Genomic DNA, 18313 nt, shown 5'->3' on the forward strand with positions numbered 1-18313 from the left:
GAGCCCTTTGCAAAGAATGCACCCTGTTCATCTTCCTCCAGGGATAGATCCTTATTTCAGCTATTCAGGGTTTTAACTCACACTCTTTACAGCCTGATGATATCAGGGGAATGTCTTTGATCTCTCAGAAGTGAAAATGCTCCTAGCAAGGTGAAAATTCAAAGCCAAGGGAAGGAGCATCTTCAGGATCAGGGTGGAGTTTGCAGGTAATGAGAATTAGCGGGGAACACTTAGCTGTGAGAATTGATAGCAAGTACCCCAAATCATAAGTAACTGAAAGGATAGTGCATGGGCAGTTGTTTACTGTACTGCTACCCTTGGGCAAAACGTCAAACTTCCATGATGCTAGACTGCTCCACCTAACATGAAAAACCTTAGTCTTTCCATAACTGACCAGATTGATGCTTATGACCCAGAGATTGTGTCGTTTCTACTTTGCCTGAAAATGCCAACAAACAACTTTCTTTTCCTCCCTCTGGATTTGGAAGTCTGCCTCTTTTAGGAAGAGGGTACAGGTCCGCCTTGTGTTTTTCAGCCATGTTGGAACCTGGGTTTGCGCTGACTTGGTCAAAAGGCCTGGTTTCGGTACTGACATGAAGTGCTTGAGTATTAGGATCTGCTAGCTGCTCTCCTGCAACAGCAGCTGATTTATTGTGGGTCCAAACTCAAGCCCTTCACAGAGACATGGCCCCAGGCTATGTCTGACCATGTTGGAGATCAGAAGAAGATTTAGAATTGCCTTTTCTTTGCTGAGTAAGCCTGCTTGAATAAGTTGATAAATAAGCAAGAACTTTGCCTGTAGTGTTATTTCACAGATGTCTGTCTACACTAATGGTAATCATCTGAGGAACCATATCCTTTGTCCACTGTGATGTGCCTGTCTCCCATCCTACAGTCCTATTGGCTACATCTTCTGTATAAGATTTTTCTCTAAATTAGAAACAAATAGTTATAAAGCATTACAAATCAAATAGAACAAGAATCTTCAAGGCAGTGAAATGTAAAATCTCTGACTCATTTATATTTAGCATTGTATTACTTGTCTTTAAATTCGGATTTAGTTTGCAAGTTCACTAGTCAATGTAAGTCTAGTGAATAGTAGGGAAAAATAGCAATTCTACTTGTTTGGAAAATGATGTTTTTCATATTAAAGAATTTAATTTTTGAAGTTTATTTAACATTCAGGATTAGTCTGGACAGTAAACAGTGTTGTAGAAATTGCTGTTTTCTTGGGTGTATGTATGTGTAAGCCATTTAACTGTATCCTAAACAAGCAGTCTGACCAACAGAACCTGAGTGCCAATAGCTTTTCCCTGTTTTCCCTTTATGGTTATGTAGCTTTGCATAGTTTTAATATTGTTCCTTTAGCAAAGAGCTAGTATGATTTCTCTTCTTTCCCACTGATCATTGCATAAATGATCATTAGGAAGAAGATGGTTGGAGAAGCATACACATCCACAATTTTAAGTGTGTAAAGCTCTTTTTTTAAGAAAGTAGTACAAAAAGCATTGAGTCAACTTTCACCTTTGTTGGTTCTGTCCAGCCTACACAGTGAAAAGGTAGGCTTGTTAGTATGCATGTTTTGTAAAGATATAGAATTAGAGTTATGCTGTTTCGTTTAGTTTTTAAATAGAACGTTTGGGTTTCCAATTTTGGGTGGATGTTTTCCATGTAAGTGAGGTGGTCAGGACAGGAGGCAGGCTGCTCCTGACGATCTCTTCTCCTTACTCAGATTCATCCCATTAAAATCAGTTGACTTCTGCTTATGCCAGGATGTGATAACTCACTTTATGGTTAAGTCCCCTCTCCCCTGCAAACTTTACAAATCTTGCTTCTCCCTTCTCTCCTACTTTGGATTTTGGCAGGGCAAAATCCACGGGAGAGATCCACAGGGCAGTGGAGCAATCCATCCTGACAGCAGTGCTGAAGTTGTGTCAGTAAGGGACACACATAGGTCATGTGTGAGAATCCTGAAATCCTGCTGTGCAGGAGAGACATGCGTAGGAATTGTTCTTGTCAGACAGATGGTTAGCAGGGTCTCTTTCACTGTTGCCAGTACTGATCTTTTAAAAATTCTTTTGAGATCTAACATACTACAGAGTAGCTTGAGTGAGTTTGTATTATCTGGTTCTTCTTCTACAACCATAATAAGAAGGGAGTGTCTGCACATGACCTAGTCCAACCTCCTCCTCAAAGCAGAGCCAACTTCAAAGTTAGATCAGGTTGCTCAAGACCTTGCTGAGTTTAGTTCTGAGCATCTCCACTGGATCATATGTTTTTGTTGGTTTTAATTTGTAGCATGGATCACCATGTGCTGTTTCCATTTTGCAGTGAGCTTCTCCAATTTATAACAAGTGGTCCCATTGTTGCTATGGAAATCTTAGGAGATGATGCAGTTTGTAAATGGAAAACATTACTGGGGCCAGCAAACTCTGCAGTGGCTCAGACTGATGCACCAGACAGCATTAGAGCGAACTTTGGACATGATGGCCTAAGAAATGCAGCTCATGGCCCAGATTCGGTTGCTTCAGCTGCTCAAGTAAGTTTTCGACTGTTTGTTGACTGAGATTTATTTTTACTTTATCTGGTAACAGCTGGGTCACGAATTCCTCATTTTTTCCCCTACTTGAGTTCAGAACTAGTTTAGATATTCTTCATGGATTCTTTTTAGCATGGAAAAATAAACTGTCTGAAAACAGAAATCTTGTTTATCTCTGTCACAAAGGGGAACCTTGGGCCCTTTGATCAGGAGAGCATGCCTGGTCATTTTTAATGTCTTCTGTACATCACAAACATTGAGTGAATTGCATAGTCTGCGTAATCTACCTATAGCCTACCAATGTTGGTCATTAAAAAAAAAAGGGATTAAACCATTAAATCCTTTTGTGCCCTCCTGTGTTTCGCTTATCTGCTCTCCTCCACAGTCCTCACTAGTCCTCTGCCTGCAGCCTACTTTCATCTGCTGTTATTGTTCAGAATGAATAATTATGAAAACAGGCCACTTTGTAGTGCTTTGTGTTTTGAGAGGTAATACAGTGGGCTTGACTTTGAGGAGTTTGCTACTCTTTTGCTTTGTTTGCAGTGTGTATCGTTCCTTAGTGCTAAGAACAAGCCCTGGGACTGAGTGATAGATATTACCAGCATTTCTACAGAATTGAGGTGACTATTTGTGAGCATTGTTGTGGGCTAGATATGCTGATAAATGATGGCAAAAATAAAGTTTACCTCATGATTGATTGGTATTGCACTGTGGTATCTTAGCTCTAGACCAGCAGGGAAAAGATACCAGTTGTTGCTTCCTTGATCCTAGTCTTTCCTCTCTTTAAATTTGAACAGCTGCAATAGCACAGCTGGAGAGATACCTGCCCCAGAATACCTAATAAACTGCCAAGTACTGTATACTAGAAAATATACGTAGAGATTATATCCTGGTGGTGAGGGCAGAGTTGGTCAGCCTCTTCTTCTGGCTGGGTGTTAGGCTGCATGGCATAGCAAGCTAACTGCAAAGCATGGGCACTTTTCTGCTGGTCAAGCAGTCATCTTGCTTATCTGCACAGTGCCTGGGCTGCTGGATCCTCTCCATGTGCCTCTGGTTTTGACAAGCAATCATATGCTGAGCCTGAAGTACTTTTTCTGCTGGCAGACTTGATGAAGATGGTACAGAGTTGAAAGAGTTTGGATGAAATTGATCTTTTCTGATGAAGGAGAAGTATAGTCAGAAAAGTCTTTGTAGTTCTGGTTAAATAGCTAGATGTCTTCATATATAAGGGTGAAAGTTTCTGTTTGTTTCTGTGTACTGCCATGACAACTGTGCCAGCTTTTGAACTGAGAGTGTAGGAAAGAGTATCTATTAGCATAAAATTTTGATTAGAAGCATAAGTATGTGCTTTGGTTTAAGTTTGTTGTTCTTTTTGCATTTCATTATTTTTGAAATGCTGTTTGAAGGCCCCATTCATCTGCAGCATTTTTATGACTGTGGGATTATTTTGCTGAACTTTTGCAGGTGTGTGCATCTTTGTGGTGTTACTGATACCAATCTTCAATAAATCAACCAAAATTGTGACTTTAATACCCCTGTGCCTATTCTAATTTAGTAGGCCCAGTATTATATGGCTGTATAGCAGTTGCCATGGAAACTAGTTGGCTGCACCTTGCAGAAGTTTTGCTGAAAAGAAAGAAATACAAGATAAAGGGACCTAAACAAACTCTTCTGAACGAAAACTGAAGTCTCAACCACATTTAATGAATGTATTGTAAACTGAACAGTAAGAGTGGAAGACTGCATTGTTCTTTGGGGGCTAAATGACAAGTGAAAGTATGCCTCAGGTATATTCTAAGCTGGTGTCTCTCTGCATGCCAAATTTTGGAATTTCTTTAGATCAGGAATAAAGGGAAAGGAAAAGAATTTTCTTTTTAAGGCTCCACTTGGTTATAGTTTGGCATTTCATTATCCTAGTCCTTCAGCATTATTTAGTTACTTTCCTTTTATGACTTTTAATGTATAAAACAAAGCGTTAAATATTGTAAATATTTGCTGCCTTTTCCTGGCTGCTTCTTTTAAACGTTAGTTAACAGAGTGGGACAAGGTCTTTGAAGCATGCAGCATTTTATCAGTAGAAGGATGTAGGAAATGAACCCTTTGTCTCAGATATGCCCACTTAAAATGCAGATTATTTGCCAGGAGAAAAACAAAAAACATTTTCCCTTCTATTAAAAGGTCCATTAGTTTGAATTGTATAATTGTTCAAGTAAGGATTAGAGGAATCATCAGAGTGCCATGGACTAAAGACTGGGAGATAGCTGAGTCTATTCCTTCTGAATTGAGCTAGTAAATTAAATGAGACAATTCCAGGAAATGGCCTTTAGCACTGCCACTGTTACGCAGGAAAAAATCAGATAGATTAGGTAGCAGTATTTTCCCTTAAATAGAAATTTATCAATTCTCTTACTGAATTTGACCAATAGGTCTGAAATGGAATCTGTGTTTTGAGGATTTGACTAATGTTAATCAGCAGATTGTGTAACATATGTGAATAAATGGTCTGAAAAAAGTGTGAAACTGGCAGTGAACAGTGAAAAAATATCACTGAGGAAAGAAACCTGGCTGTCAAGCTCACCCCAGTATGGTCTAAGACCCAAGCTACATGGTAACTGAATAGTGCTGGTGGGAAGAAAGGAAGTGATTGGAGGAAAAAAGGTTCTTTTGATTCATCCCAGAAATCAGAGCAATTGAGTTCATCAGCTTCAATTCAGTAAGATAAAAAAAAAATAATAGGGTCAATAAGGCATGAGGATTGAGTCAACAATTTTAGACAAAGTTTAGTTGTTTAAGACAAAAGGGAAAAAAATTGTAAACAAATGGGATGGAGGTCAGTTTTGTATATGGAACGAAAACATACTGAGAAATGGATGGTAGTTGCATTTTTGCTCATATAGTGGAAAAGATGATGTGAAAAGGGGAAAGATAAAATACATGTATATAGGCATGGATTTGGGAAAGATACTGAGGAAAGGGAAAGAATGGCTGGAAAGCTGCCCAGCAGAGAAGGACCTGGGGGGTGTTGGTTGACAGCCGGCTGAATATGAGCCAGCAGTGTGCCCAGGTGGCCAAAAAAACCAATGGCATCCTGGCTTGTATCAAAAATAGTATGGCCAGCAGGACTAGGGGAGTGATCGTCCCCCTGTACTTGGCACTGGTGAGGCTGCACCTCGAAAACTGTGTTCAGTTTTGAGCCTCTCACTACAAGAAAGGCATTGAGGTGCTGGAGCGTGTCCAGAGAAGGGCAACAAAGCTGGTGAAGGGTCTGGAGCAGAAGTCTTATGAGGAGTGGCTGAGGGAACTGGGGTTGTTTAGCCTGGAGAAAAGGAGGCTGAGGGGAGACCTTATTGCTCTCTACAACTACCTGAAAGGAGGTTGTAGAGAGGTGGGGGTTGGTCTCTTCTCCCAGGTAACAAGTGATAGGACAAGAGGAAATGGCCTCAAGTTGTGCCAGGGGAGGTTTAGACTGGATATTAGGAAATTTTTCTTCACCGAGAGGGTTATCAAGCATTGGCACAGGCTGCCCAGGGAAGTGGTTGAATTACCATCCCTGGAGGTATTTAAAAGACGTTTGGATGAGGTGCTTAGGGACATGGTGTAGTGGTGGTCTTGGTAGTGTTAGGTTTACAGTTGGACTTGATGATCTTAAAGGTCTTTTCCAACCTGTACGATTCTGTGATTCTGTGAAAGAGAGAATTCAGAAAACTGGGAACACCTCTACCAAATGATTGTGGCAGCAGCATTTTGAATGCTCTGAGTGGAAATGGATTGCATTGCAGGAGTGAAAGGAAAGATGTTGCAAGAAATATTCGAATCGTGTTTTTATGATTGTAGCAATGGTGCGAGAGAGGGAAAGATGTATTTGAGAGAATATTATAGGGGAAAAGTATTTGTAGCACAAAAATCTATAATTAAGGTTTATCTTCTGTGACTATGGATCCTTCAGGTGTTGTTACTTATGATAGAACCTGATGTATGCAGCTAGATCAATCTAAAATGTATTCAATTATAATTGTTTTCAGGAGCTGGAGTTGTTCTTTCCCTCCAGTGGAGGTCGCGGACCAGTCAACAGCGCAAAATTCACAAACTGTACTTGTTGCATTATTAAGCCTCATGCGGTTAACGAAGGTAAGCAGTGCATATAGTGGAGGTGAAAGCAATGTGTGCTTCATTGTATCCATGATCATTCCTGTGCCCTTTTTTGGGAGAATGAGACTGCAAGAGCACAGGGTGTATTTCATAGTAAATGCAAAAGTATGCAAATAACATTGTCTTGCATCCACCTTTAGTGTTTCTGCAGTTCAGGTCCATGAAGAGTGTGTCATGTGCTTTCCATGTGGATGGATACTTGTTAATTTCAGAATAAGAAGGGAGAGGTGAAAAACAGAAGGATAAAATATACATTTGAGATTTTATGAATCTTACTGACAGCTTACCACATCCTTGCTCCTGTCTGCCCACCACACTTGTCTGCTGGAGGTTAGCATCCTCACAGCAGAGTGAAAGCAGGACACCTGGCCATATTGCAGGGTCTTCCACTCATGCAGTAACACATTACATTAAAACTACTCACAAAGGGACCTTTGTGCTGATATGAATCTTGTTCTGCTGAATGCAGTGGGGATGGAAGGTAGAAAAGGCTTGTTTACTCTGTGAAAGTAAGCCAAAGACCTAAAGCATTTGTTGGACTCCATGATGCTTTCTGTACTGGAGAATGCCCTGTGAGCTCACCATATGAGTATTGGAAATGTTTAATGCCCAAATGTTACCATGCAAAAATAATCTGACTTTTGTGTCCTGTACTTAGATACAGGAGCATGTGTAGGAGCAGTGAGTGCAGTAAAATATTTTGGTTCTGGCACTGCAACAGTATTTTTGAGTGCAGAATAAATATTGCCATGTGAGAGCATTGAGATTTTTCTTAGTAAGATGCAGAGCACACTGCAACATTTAATCACTTTTCTGTGGATAGCTGAAATGGAAACAACAGAAGTGGCTGTAGCAGTTTCCAGGCCTTTCACACCTCAAGTAGGATGTCCGGAGAGCTTGCTGAAAAAAAAATGGCTTTCACAAGAAAGAGTCTTGCACTCACTGCTGATACTATGCCTGTTATCTCTTTGAGGCCTTGCATGGTATCTGCTACTGATAAGTCTGCCATGCAACAAAGACAGACTGATGTTTCCTTTACAGAAATATGGGCAGCAGTGGGGACTATCATCTTACCTAGCTAAATGTTTGCAGAGGACAAACTTTTCTGTGGCAGGATTGTTAGGGTCCTTAATTTGATTGTGAAAATAGCAAAGTGGATGGCTTGGGCTGTGCTTTCTTATACTTAAGATATAATTTCTATTACATATGGGTGCTCAGACTCTCTCTTAGTGAGCTCAAGTTGTCCTTCCTACAAATCTTCCTACAAATCTTCTTCATTTCTGCAGATTTCATAGTGCCCTGTTTCGTTCTTTCTTTTTTCTTGAACTTCTCAGAATTTTTCTGAATGCCAAAGGACAAATTCTGGCCCTGTTTATACTCCCCTCTGGGAGTGTGAGTATCTGGAGGACGTGGGGGTGGTGAGAGAGAAAGAGGTACGGGTACAGATAAACAGAAGATGTAAGTGCACACTCAGCTTTGCAATGTGAGCGCTAGAAAGACTGGATTGAAGTTGAGCTTAATATCCACTATATAGTCCTTTTTGTCACATCACAGGGGACTGGAAAGGCAGACCAGAGCTGCCAAACAGCAACTAAAATTTGAAAGAGAAAGTGTACGTTGTGTGAGCATTCTCTGTCCATACAGCTTGGATTACTACCCTCAACACAATGAAGAAATCAAAACTGAATTTTCTTTTCTAAGTCAGCAAAGCATTTTATCAATTTTAGGTTAATATCAAGAATGATGGAATTCAGGGACTGGTTATGCTTTTACCTTACTAAGCTCTGTTGTTCCTGCCTGTTTTCTCCAATGTTACTTCGAGTGTTTCAAAAGCCACAGGTGCTGCATCTCTTAAAGAGATTATGAGACTGAGGAGGTCTTATAAAGCTTTCCAGAAGTCTGGCTTCTGAGGGGGGTTGAGCTTAGGGAAGGGAAGAGTCACTGTGGCTGGGCGGTGGCCTCCCTCTTTGGCTGAGAGCGCTGGTGTGCCTTCATATTGCAACTGGACTGGTTCCAGTCTGCAGTTTGAGGCAAGATGAATCCTTCTTCACAAGGGCTGCAGGAACTCTCCAACCTCAGCCCAATAGGACAGGAGTGTCACAGGGGAGAGGATTTGGCTTTCTTAGCCTATCCTCTTCTGTCTTCCTTAGTCTTTCTCGTATTCTTCTTCAGCCTATTTTTGTAAGTAACAACAAAAACGTCACTCAGTGGCATCTCTTTTGGTACACTTGGTCTTCTTATAAAGCACTTTGCATCGTCACAGTTGGAAGAACCACGTGCAACAGAGTAGAGAGCTGTGCCTAGCTTTGCCACGGTTTTTGGAAGTCTTAATTCTGAAATTACTCTCTTATGATTAAACCGCCTGGTTTAAAGTTGAAGGATCATGGCCTTTGCCTCCTATAGATTTTAAAGTTTTTAAAGTTTTGAGCATGCTGTGTGGCAGTGGCAGGCTGTCTCTACAGAAATGCCACCATTCCTCCTACCCCGTGCAGACTGTTTTGGAGTCAGGGAATAGCATGCTGAAAGGGTTTGGGGGGACCAAACAATCTGCTCAGGAGAACTCCCAGCTGCCTGTCTGAAACAGGCAGACAAGAAGGGAGAAGCCCGGCTTTAGGGATTAGAGAGCAGAGACATGGCAGTGGAGCAGGTTGGCCCCATGGATTGTGCATCGGTAGGCAGAAAGTTTGAGAAGGGAAGGGCTGACCTATTTGGGCTCAGTGATCCACGACAAGTGGGGAGGCCCTGCTCATCTCGTCTCCCTTTTGACGGCTGTTAGCAACAGTGTTCAGTGATACCTGAGACGTTCTGGTTATACCAGCAACATCTCCTGTATCTCAGTTGAAGTAGGTGCTATAGCAAGTGGTGAACTGCCCTTTTGGCAAAATTGCATGTACGAGACTGCGTGGTCTTAAAAATAGGCAACAGCAACCCCCAGCAACAGAGGTTCTAGCTGTGGCTGTCCACCCTGCTGTTTCTGGTGGGGAGAATGTAAGTGAAAACACAGCAGCTGGAGAGGAAAGGCAATCCTGTGTGGCCATCAGTGTGAAAAGGCAGTTTGGCAGAGGTAGAGGCATGAAGAGGAATTTATGTGGGTCAAAGCAGCAGAGCCTCTTATGCATTGCAGATTTGATCTGTGCTCCACAAATTTTCAGTATCAAGTATCTAAAAATAAACCTTTTTACCATTTCCTATGCGCTGCTGAGGCTTTGAACTTGATTATCTAATTACCATGAATGCTCATTACACATTTACAATTATGTGAAGTTTCACTTCCATACTTGAGCTCATATGGAGCTTTAGTCTTTATTTCTGCAGAAACATTTGACCAAATTCATGCTTTGAATTTTGCTTTCCGGTCCTTTTTCCCAGTGTTTCTTTTTCCTCCAGAGTCCATTGCATAACTGATTCTTAGAAGGAAAAATCTTCTATTTTTCCATCCTGGAAGATGGTTTTCTTTAACCACAGCTGTAAGCTAGGAGGCTTTTCAGCAAGCTTACCTTGCTGTCGAAAGGTTGGATCTAATCCCTAGTTTACGCTGGTTAATTCTCAGAGTCCTTTCTTAGAAACTGACTTTGATTACCACAGAGGGTTTATAGGGTTCCTATCCAGCGAGAAAGCAGTGGAAAATCACTGTTGGTTTTATCTCTGGCCCTGCTGACCCTCTCCTGACAGGCATACAGAAACATCTGTTGCTAGGCAGCCGCAGCAGCGCAGCCTGGCCACCTGCAGCAGGACATGGCACAACAATGCTCACGCATGTGGTAAGTCCTGTAAGCGAGAGTACCGAAAGTGTCTGAGGAACCCTGGGGCCTGATAAAGGGTGTCAGGGGAGTTATGTGAAGTTTAACTATAGCTGTCAAGGGTGCTGGTAATGCTGGAGGGGTGGTATTGCTGGCCCTCTAGGAACGTGTATCATACGTGCCTCTTAAAGAAGGAAGGCAATACCTATTTTGTCAGTCTAGTGTCAGCATAACATCTTCTGTGGAGGATCAGAGATAGGAAAACAGCTGGGAAGGCTACTGAAGGCAATGTACCCCAGCGCTCTGGACTAGACAGCTTTAGCTCATTCTCTAGCGGCTCCTCCTGGTGGAGATGAAGCACTTCCCTGGCTGGCTGGAAAGTTGGCAGTGGCAAGGTGGTTGTATTTTAACTCTGAAGACGATTCGCAAGAGCAGTCCAATTCCTCTTTACTGAGAGCTGAAAGAATGCAAAAGTAACCTGATGCTACTCCATGCAGACTTGTTCTGACCAGGGGTGCGTCAGGGAGACACAATGTGGTTTCATGCCTCTAGAATCTGCCACACTTTTCAGTGTCTTTTAGCCTCCTCCTTCTCTTCTTCTGAGAGCAGTTTTCAGTCGAGGAGGATGGTAACTAGTAAGCACAGCTCCTCAGTGTGTTGATTTGGATTGTAGGGCTTAATTGTTTAATAATTGGAGGGTTTTAGTGTGGATCTGTGTTCTGTAACCCACTTGCTTCTTGTGCTTGGAGCTTCTGATAATCCAGTTACAAGGTCACAGTTGCAATCATTTAGACATTCTCTGTTTTGTAATTCCCCTCATGTTATTAGATCTGGAGATATTAGCAGTAGTGCTCAGAAGCCAAAATTGTAAATGCACCAAAATGGATGAACTTCAGTTTAATGCCCTGAGGACAGTTATGACTCAACTGTTTTGTCAGCAGAAATAGCACCTTGTAGATCACTGGGTGGGATTAATTTTAATGTATTTATGTGTAACAGTTTAGTCATGTTTGCTGTAGGAATTAGAATTTGGTATTTCGTGACTGGTTTAAAGTTTCTTTGAAGTGGCTTTTACTTAATCCCTTTGAAAAATGAGTACGGAAAAAATGATGAAAGTAGTGATGATGATGATCAGGTTATAAAGGCTGAGGTTAGAAATTTGTTATATTTCACATTTTGTACTTAGGTTACAGCACAGAGCTTGAGAGGTGAAATCCTGCCCTCCTTTTCTGCACTCCCAAGCTGAGACATGGGTTCTCCTAAAGTCAGAGTTTTGCCAAAAACAAATTTGGGGCTCGAACTGTGCCACGAACTTGAAAAGCAAAACTGCTAGTCAGGAATTCATTGAACCTGATACAAACTGAAAGGCCTGTCTAGAGGTAAGGAAGCCTCTATGGTCTTGAGGGCTCCTAGATGTGAGACTGGCTACCCAGACAGGTTTGTTCTCCTAGTGTGTGTTAAGCTTGAGATTTTGTTCTAACATTGCTGGTAAGTTAAACCCTTGTCCCTCTTTTGTAATAATAATAAAAAAAGTTACAGTGCTGTCTTCCACATTATTCTTCAACTAAAATTTAAGTCTCATACAAAACAAAAGGAGTAGAAGTGGGTTCTTCCCAATCTTCTCTGGGAGAGAGATTCTGTGGAAATGTGGTTTTAGACCTGTTCTGAGTAGATGATAAATCTTAGAGAGAGCTCCTATCTTAACTTAATACCTACTGGACTGCTTTAGAAATTCATAGACCTTTATATTGATCAACAAAATGCTGCATGACAGGTAACCATAAGAATCATATTTTCTTATTTATGCGAAGACTTAGAAAAATTTTAATTGAGAGAGCAGTTCCTCGCTCCAGAAGTGAACCTATCTTTGACAAAAAGAATACCAAGGACAGTAGTTCAGTCTCAAGCAAGTACAGAAACAGGGTTTACTTATGTAGGATCTCAAATGAAGTTACTTTACAAGAGAGAGTGGGGAGAAAAGGACTAAAACCCAACGTTTTAGCAGATTATATGTCTGACTGCAAACAGCTGAAGAGCTGTTCCTGACACGCAATATACTTGTTGCTTTTTGAAAGAGAGAAGACATCACTGTGAAAATGTCCAATTGACCTCTGTAGTGTGCTAAGTATAGTTACATGTGTGTAGTTAGGAAAGGAAATAAGCTGGAAAAGAAAGAGAGGGTGGGATAGAAGAGGTGCAAATCTGTATCATTCTCAGGACTAGGTATCTATATAATTGTTTTTTGTCATGATGATTTGTGTTCATTAGATAAGATTTTTAAAAATTGTAACCAAACTCTGGAAATGTGGTTTTTTTTTTCCCCACCCTGGGTTTTTAGACATAAGTTTGAGTAACTCATTATTTTGATTTTCAGGAAACTTAGTAGTACAACAAGGTTTTCAGAAAGCTGCTTTCTCCTACTTGAGAAAAAAATGAGGAAAGCAAGTTTCTCATAAGGATCTGAAAGCATATCTTCTGTCTGTGATAAGTATTCATAATAGAAAGGTGAACTGCAGATGCTGTGGACTTCTCATCATAGGCAAGAACTTTTCCTTGTATCTTGTCTACAAGGTTGAGTACAAAGGCGCATCAGTGATAGCCTTGATGCACTTAACAGTTAGAAGTCTGGAAGGAACCATTTGAAGATAGAATCTGGAAATGGAAAAAAAAGTGGGATGAACACAAATCTTTGCAGATGCTTCAAAAAAGTACAGTGGATCATTTGAGATGTGACCTCTGGATATTCCCACATGCAATATGGCAATCTTAGTGCTGCAATTATGTGAAAACTACTTAGTAAAGCACTACCCTTTCAGATGCAGACGTTTTTTTGCAGACGGATTTGCCCAGACAGAAGACGTATTTATGCAAAATTAAATGCACTTTGTTTCTTATGTTTTCCTTCAATATATTATATATAGGGTGTTGAAGTGTTTGGTGGTGTCTGGTGGTGCTGGGGTTTTTTTTTTGGTTTGTTGGTTTTGTTCTCTTTAGAGAAGCTATGAAAAAGTGATTAAAATAAAAGCAACCTACTTTACCACTTTATCACCGTTTTTTAGAAAAAAATTTAGCTTCCATGAGAACAGTAGTCCATCCACTTCCATCTGTGTTTTAAATTATTTGCTGTAGTTGTGATGATGGATATTCCTTGCTTGGGATGTTTGTTTTTGAAACCAAGCCTATGTTGTTTCTTGATTATTTCCTGCATAAAGTTTTAGCAGCTTGGCATTGGCTTCCCAACTTAGACTGACTTTGGATTTCAGTGGCTAGTGGGGAAGTGACATTTATTTTTTCAAAGTATGAAAAATATGTTTTACATTTGAATTGATTAAGGTAGAGGGGAGGTGAACTGAATCTGGAAATCCTTTCTGACAGTTTGAGACTGGAAGGAAGAGGAGGAGGTATACTTCAGAGGAAAAAACAGATCAAATGGCACAGCCAATTCTTACTGAAGCTTATAAGTATCTTCCTACTACTGTAAAGAGAGTGTTTCCCAATAGTGTTCAGTAGACTTATATTAGTGGTGCTCCTATTGCTGAAAATCATCTCTGTGCAGGGACGATGCTGTTAACATTAAAAAAAAAAAAAAAAGACATTAGGAATGAGTGCTTTATTACTGCATTTTGGGATTTTCATTCTTAAAGGGTTAGAGAAAAGTTAATTCTAAGAGTGGTCCAGGGAATTTCAGGCTAATGAAACTTCTTTCATACCAAGGAAACTGATGAATCAAGAGTCTATAATTTCATTTAAACCACTTAGATAGTGATGATGTGATGGACATTTACCAGCATGTCTTTTTTGAAGGAAAATATGCTTTACTGATCTCTGAATTCTTTAAGTATACGTTCCATAAAGGAAGGTAAAACAGAGCCAGATAGTCTAATTCACTTGAATATCAGTGCCTTCATCAAAGTCCCTTGCTGTTAGGAAATGAAAATTTTCCTTTAGTTAAGTAATTTGTACGTTTAGATCTGTGCAGCATAGGCATCTGCATAGCTTTCAGTGTTTTCCTGAACATTGGACTGGACGTGAGCACATCAAATTAAAAGGGCTTTACAAGTGAAATCTTGTTACCCATCCGTGGGCCAGTTCTTGTCAATATTGTCATTAATGACACAGATGGGGAAGGACAGAGCTTGCTTGCAGTGTTTGCAGATGGTACAAAGCACCTACTACAGTTTTGGAGGATGTGATTAGAATTCAGAACAGTCCTGATGAACTGCAGAAATGAAGCAGTGAGAAGAAGATGAAACTGAATATAAACATCTGCATAGCACTACCATGGAGGAGGGAAAATAAATGCACAAATATAAAATAGAGAAGAACTGGCAGGGTATCAGTGAAAAGTCTGTAGAGAAATGGTTGGAATAGTGATATATCATAAGCACAGTCAGTGTTCACAATGTTGGACACGCTTTGTTTAGGTTTTTTTTCAGTAACTAGTTCTGCTCAGTGCTGGTGAGAACCCAACTTGTGTACCATGTCCAGTTTCTGGGCACTCTGTTTCCAAAATAACATAATCAACTGAGATCAAAAAGAATAAGAGATTTAGCGAATGAAAACTTGATGAAAACTCGAAGGGTTGCATTTATTTAACCTGAGATGGAGAAGACAGGGATGTACAGCTTTCTATAAGTAAATTTGGAAAATATGTGCATATTTACTAATTTAGACAAAAGAAGATTTAATGTAATAATTAAGGAAAACTTCGAAGTATATCACTGGCCTGGTACCTGAGGCTGTAATGGAACCTCTGTTACCAGAAGTTTTTGAGAACATTTTAGAAAAGTTAAAAAAATGCAGCCATGCATAGTCTAACTTCACGGTACCTTGGAGCAAAAGATAAATATCTTGAAGTCTCTTCTCTTAGTGCCCTTTTCAAATCAGAGCGTAAAGAGAAAGGCAAGGTATTAGGTCTGAAAAGAGCCAAGACACAGAATGTAGGAATATGTGATAGTCTTTTGCCAAGTTGAAAATAAATGATAGAGCTTACAGTATATTTACTATTGATCTAGGACAGTGAGTTGGCAAACCTTCCACAGGAAGTGGAGTATAAAATTAGTAAAGGCTGGAGTAGGTTATAAGGGATCTCCTCAGGGTTTTAACCTCCAGAGTTAAGTTAATTGACAGTGGAATAGTAGATTAAAATGATGTTTATAATTATGGGCTAATGCACACTACAAGGCATAATTTTAACCATTTCCTCTCTGTAACTGTAACCATTCATAAAAAGTCCCATGCACAGTGTTCAGCAGGGATAACCAGAAAAAAGAAAGAAATATTAGTAAGCATACAAATGGTTTGAATTCTAATACTGAATGCCATCATATAATCCAGCAGTACAGCTTCAACTAAAATACCATGTTTAGTTTTGTTCACGCTCGAGAAATAAGCAAAAGTAAATGAAAATCATTATAGCCATGGAAACATTCTCCTGGCCAGAGTGATTGACCATATTCTTTTCAAGTGAATAAAAATCAGAGTAGATGTGCTAAAGGAGTACAAGATAATGAACGACTCGAAAGAAGTAAAAAGAAAAACAAACCGGATATTTCTTTTTAAGCTTTCTCTTAGTACAAGAACAATGAAAGACAGAAACCTAAGCCTTTCTGTTTTATTGTAAATGTACAGCCATCAGTTTGAGTTCAGCATAATTATTTCAGTGGTATTGATCTTTCCTTCTTAATCTTTCTTTCTTCCTCAAATTCCCTTCTGAAATGGCACACACTGCACAGCCAAATTGCTGGATACTTTCTGTAGCCTGGCTGTGATCTTTGACTTGAATTTCTGTATGGGTTTTTGTATCTGAATTTTAAGTGTGACTCTTCCCATCTGTTCCCATGCAAGAACTCCCAGAACAGTTTTTTTTCCTACACATTTTCATCATTTTGTGTCTTAATGCCCTGTGTGTTATTCACAGGTGTGGTCTTGCCTTGTTCATAGCGGTTCAGAAGGTTGCAGCTGGGATTAAGCCTTTGAAGCTTCCACCCCCTTTGAATCTTTCTATTGGTTCCTGTTCTCAGTCACATCAAATGCTCAGCCGTTTGGTTTCAAGGTCCCCTAAGATTTACTGTCTGTATGCATAATTTTTCTTGTGCTAGCAAAATGCCAACTTCTATTCTCCAGTAAAGCAGTGGTGATATCTTTCGTCTTCAACCTTTTAGTATTTTCAAATGAATATTGTTTGTAAAGATTTTCACCAGTGCTGCAGTGTTGATAGAGTTCTCCATAAACATCTGTAAAGCTGCCCTCTCAAACTTCTTAAGGTTCTTCTTTAATACAATGCTTAGAGAGAAATGAGGAATGATGGAAAATCTTGGATTCTATCACTATGAACAATATGCTGTCATCGTTTCCTCACATGTTCCTCTTTATCTTCTGTCTGCATCCACTTGTCTTTTTTTCCCCCTCATGGTTAGGCTGGGTAGCTTTTGAGCTCCCCTTCTCTTCTCTGTTGGCCCAGCATCTGTCACTCAGGAGACCCTCTGTCCCTCTGTGACTCACTTCTTTGTGCTCCAGAGTACAAATACAGAAATGACTAGATACCCTTTTTCATATAGTACACAGCAAGGCTGGGAGATCAATAGCTGCAGATTATTGCTATGGCCAAACTTTTGGGGAGTCTAGAAATGGTGTATTTATGTTGCATAGTAAGAATGCCTAGAGTTGCGTTATTTCTGAGTAGAAAAAACTCTCTAAGAGAAGACATAGATAAACCTTGTTCTTCAGGGGACAGGTTGATCAACTGATGGGAAGAAGTGCACTTTTTGAGAAGGACATCTGTCAGCTTCCTACTGCACAGTGTTTTGCAATGTTGTCTGAAACAAAGATTAGTGACAACTTCAACTGAAATACATTGCAGGAGGGCCTAGCTCTGAGTCCCACTTTCTCCTCATTTGGAATTCAAAAAGGACTTTGCTCAGAGTCAAGCCTGATCATGATTCTCTGGAGTTTTGGGACAGGACCTTAACACTTGGCAATAAGGAATCAGATAATTTCATTATACTGTGAAGCAAAATTGCATTTTAAAATGTCAAAAATAGACATGAAATGAAATTGCTACTTATAGTTAGTGCTACTTGAAGCATCTGGTACCGGTTGCTTCTAGAAATACATTATCGGATTAGGTGGATCATTGATCTGATCAGTCATGGCAGTTTGTGTATTCCTGTCAGAAAACTGTTGTTGTTCCAAATTAATTGTTTTAATTATTGGAAGGGTATTAAAAAAATGACATATAGAGGTTGAGATGAAGAAGCTAGTTCTTGACTTGCTTTGAAGGCAGTCTGCTGTCTTGCCTAATAAGCTTTTAACAGTGGAATGGTTAAATTGGGAAATAGGCCAAGAACAAAGGGAAGAGAATGTAACATCCCTAGTCGTAGGACTGGTAGTTCGTAGTGCACTGGGACTGGCAGGTCCTGGTAACACAGCTGTTACATCCTATTAATTAAAGTGCTGTTAGGTTAAAAGTGACTTTCATGAACTGTTTTATTTTATTCCAATCCATAATTCTGCAAACAGTTGTAACATTTTTCAGTCTCATGTCTTCCCTACTACTTTCTGCTTCTTAATGAAGTACAATTTTCAAATATTGTGTGTTGTAAAGCAACCAATTATAGAAGATCAATGTAGCTGATGAGGCCTTGGTGCCTTATTTTATCTGATTAAAATACGTTGGAAGATTATCTGTCCTGTATTAGGTGCGTAGTAACATAATGCTGCCTAGGAGACATAAAGTGTGTGCACACTCTCTCTCTCTCTCTGTCTCACTCTCATATTTTTTAGGATTAGTACTAAATTCCCCCAGTTGTATTTAGTAATGCTTGTGATTCTTTTGTGCTTTGTGACTGAAAATTCGTCATAACTGGTGCCTAATCTGCAGCTT

General features: G+C 39.9%; 1 protein-coding gene across 4 annotated transcripts in view; it reads left to right on the forward strand.

The window, feature by feature from the left end:
• Window positions 1-18313, forward strand: part of NME7 (NME/NM23 family member 7) — a 94015-nt gene that overhangs the window by 30869 nt on the left and 44833 nt on the right. For all 4 annotated transcript variants that reach the window (XM_075513466.1, XM_075513494.1, XM_075513474.1 and 1 more), the window contains 2 exons: window positions 2332-2539; window positions 6562-6667. In XM_075513466.1, coding sequence (XP_075369581.1) covers window positions 2332-2539; window positions 6562-6667 — 314 coding nt within the window. The remainder of the gene's footprint in view (window positions 1-2331; window positions 2540-6561; window positions 6668-18313) is intronic.

Source organism: Mycteria americana, chromosome 1, assembly GCF_035582795.1.
Source record: "Mycteria americana isolate JAX WOST 10 ecotype Jacksonville Zoo and Gardens chromosome 1, USCA_MyAme_1.0, whole genome shotgun sequence".
Taxonomy (NCBI): domain Eukaryota; kingdom Metazoa; phylum Chordata; class Aves; order Ciconiiformes; family Ciconiidae; genus Mycteria; species Mycteria americana.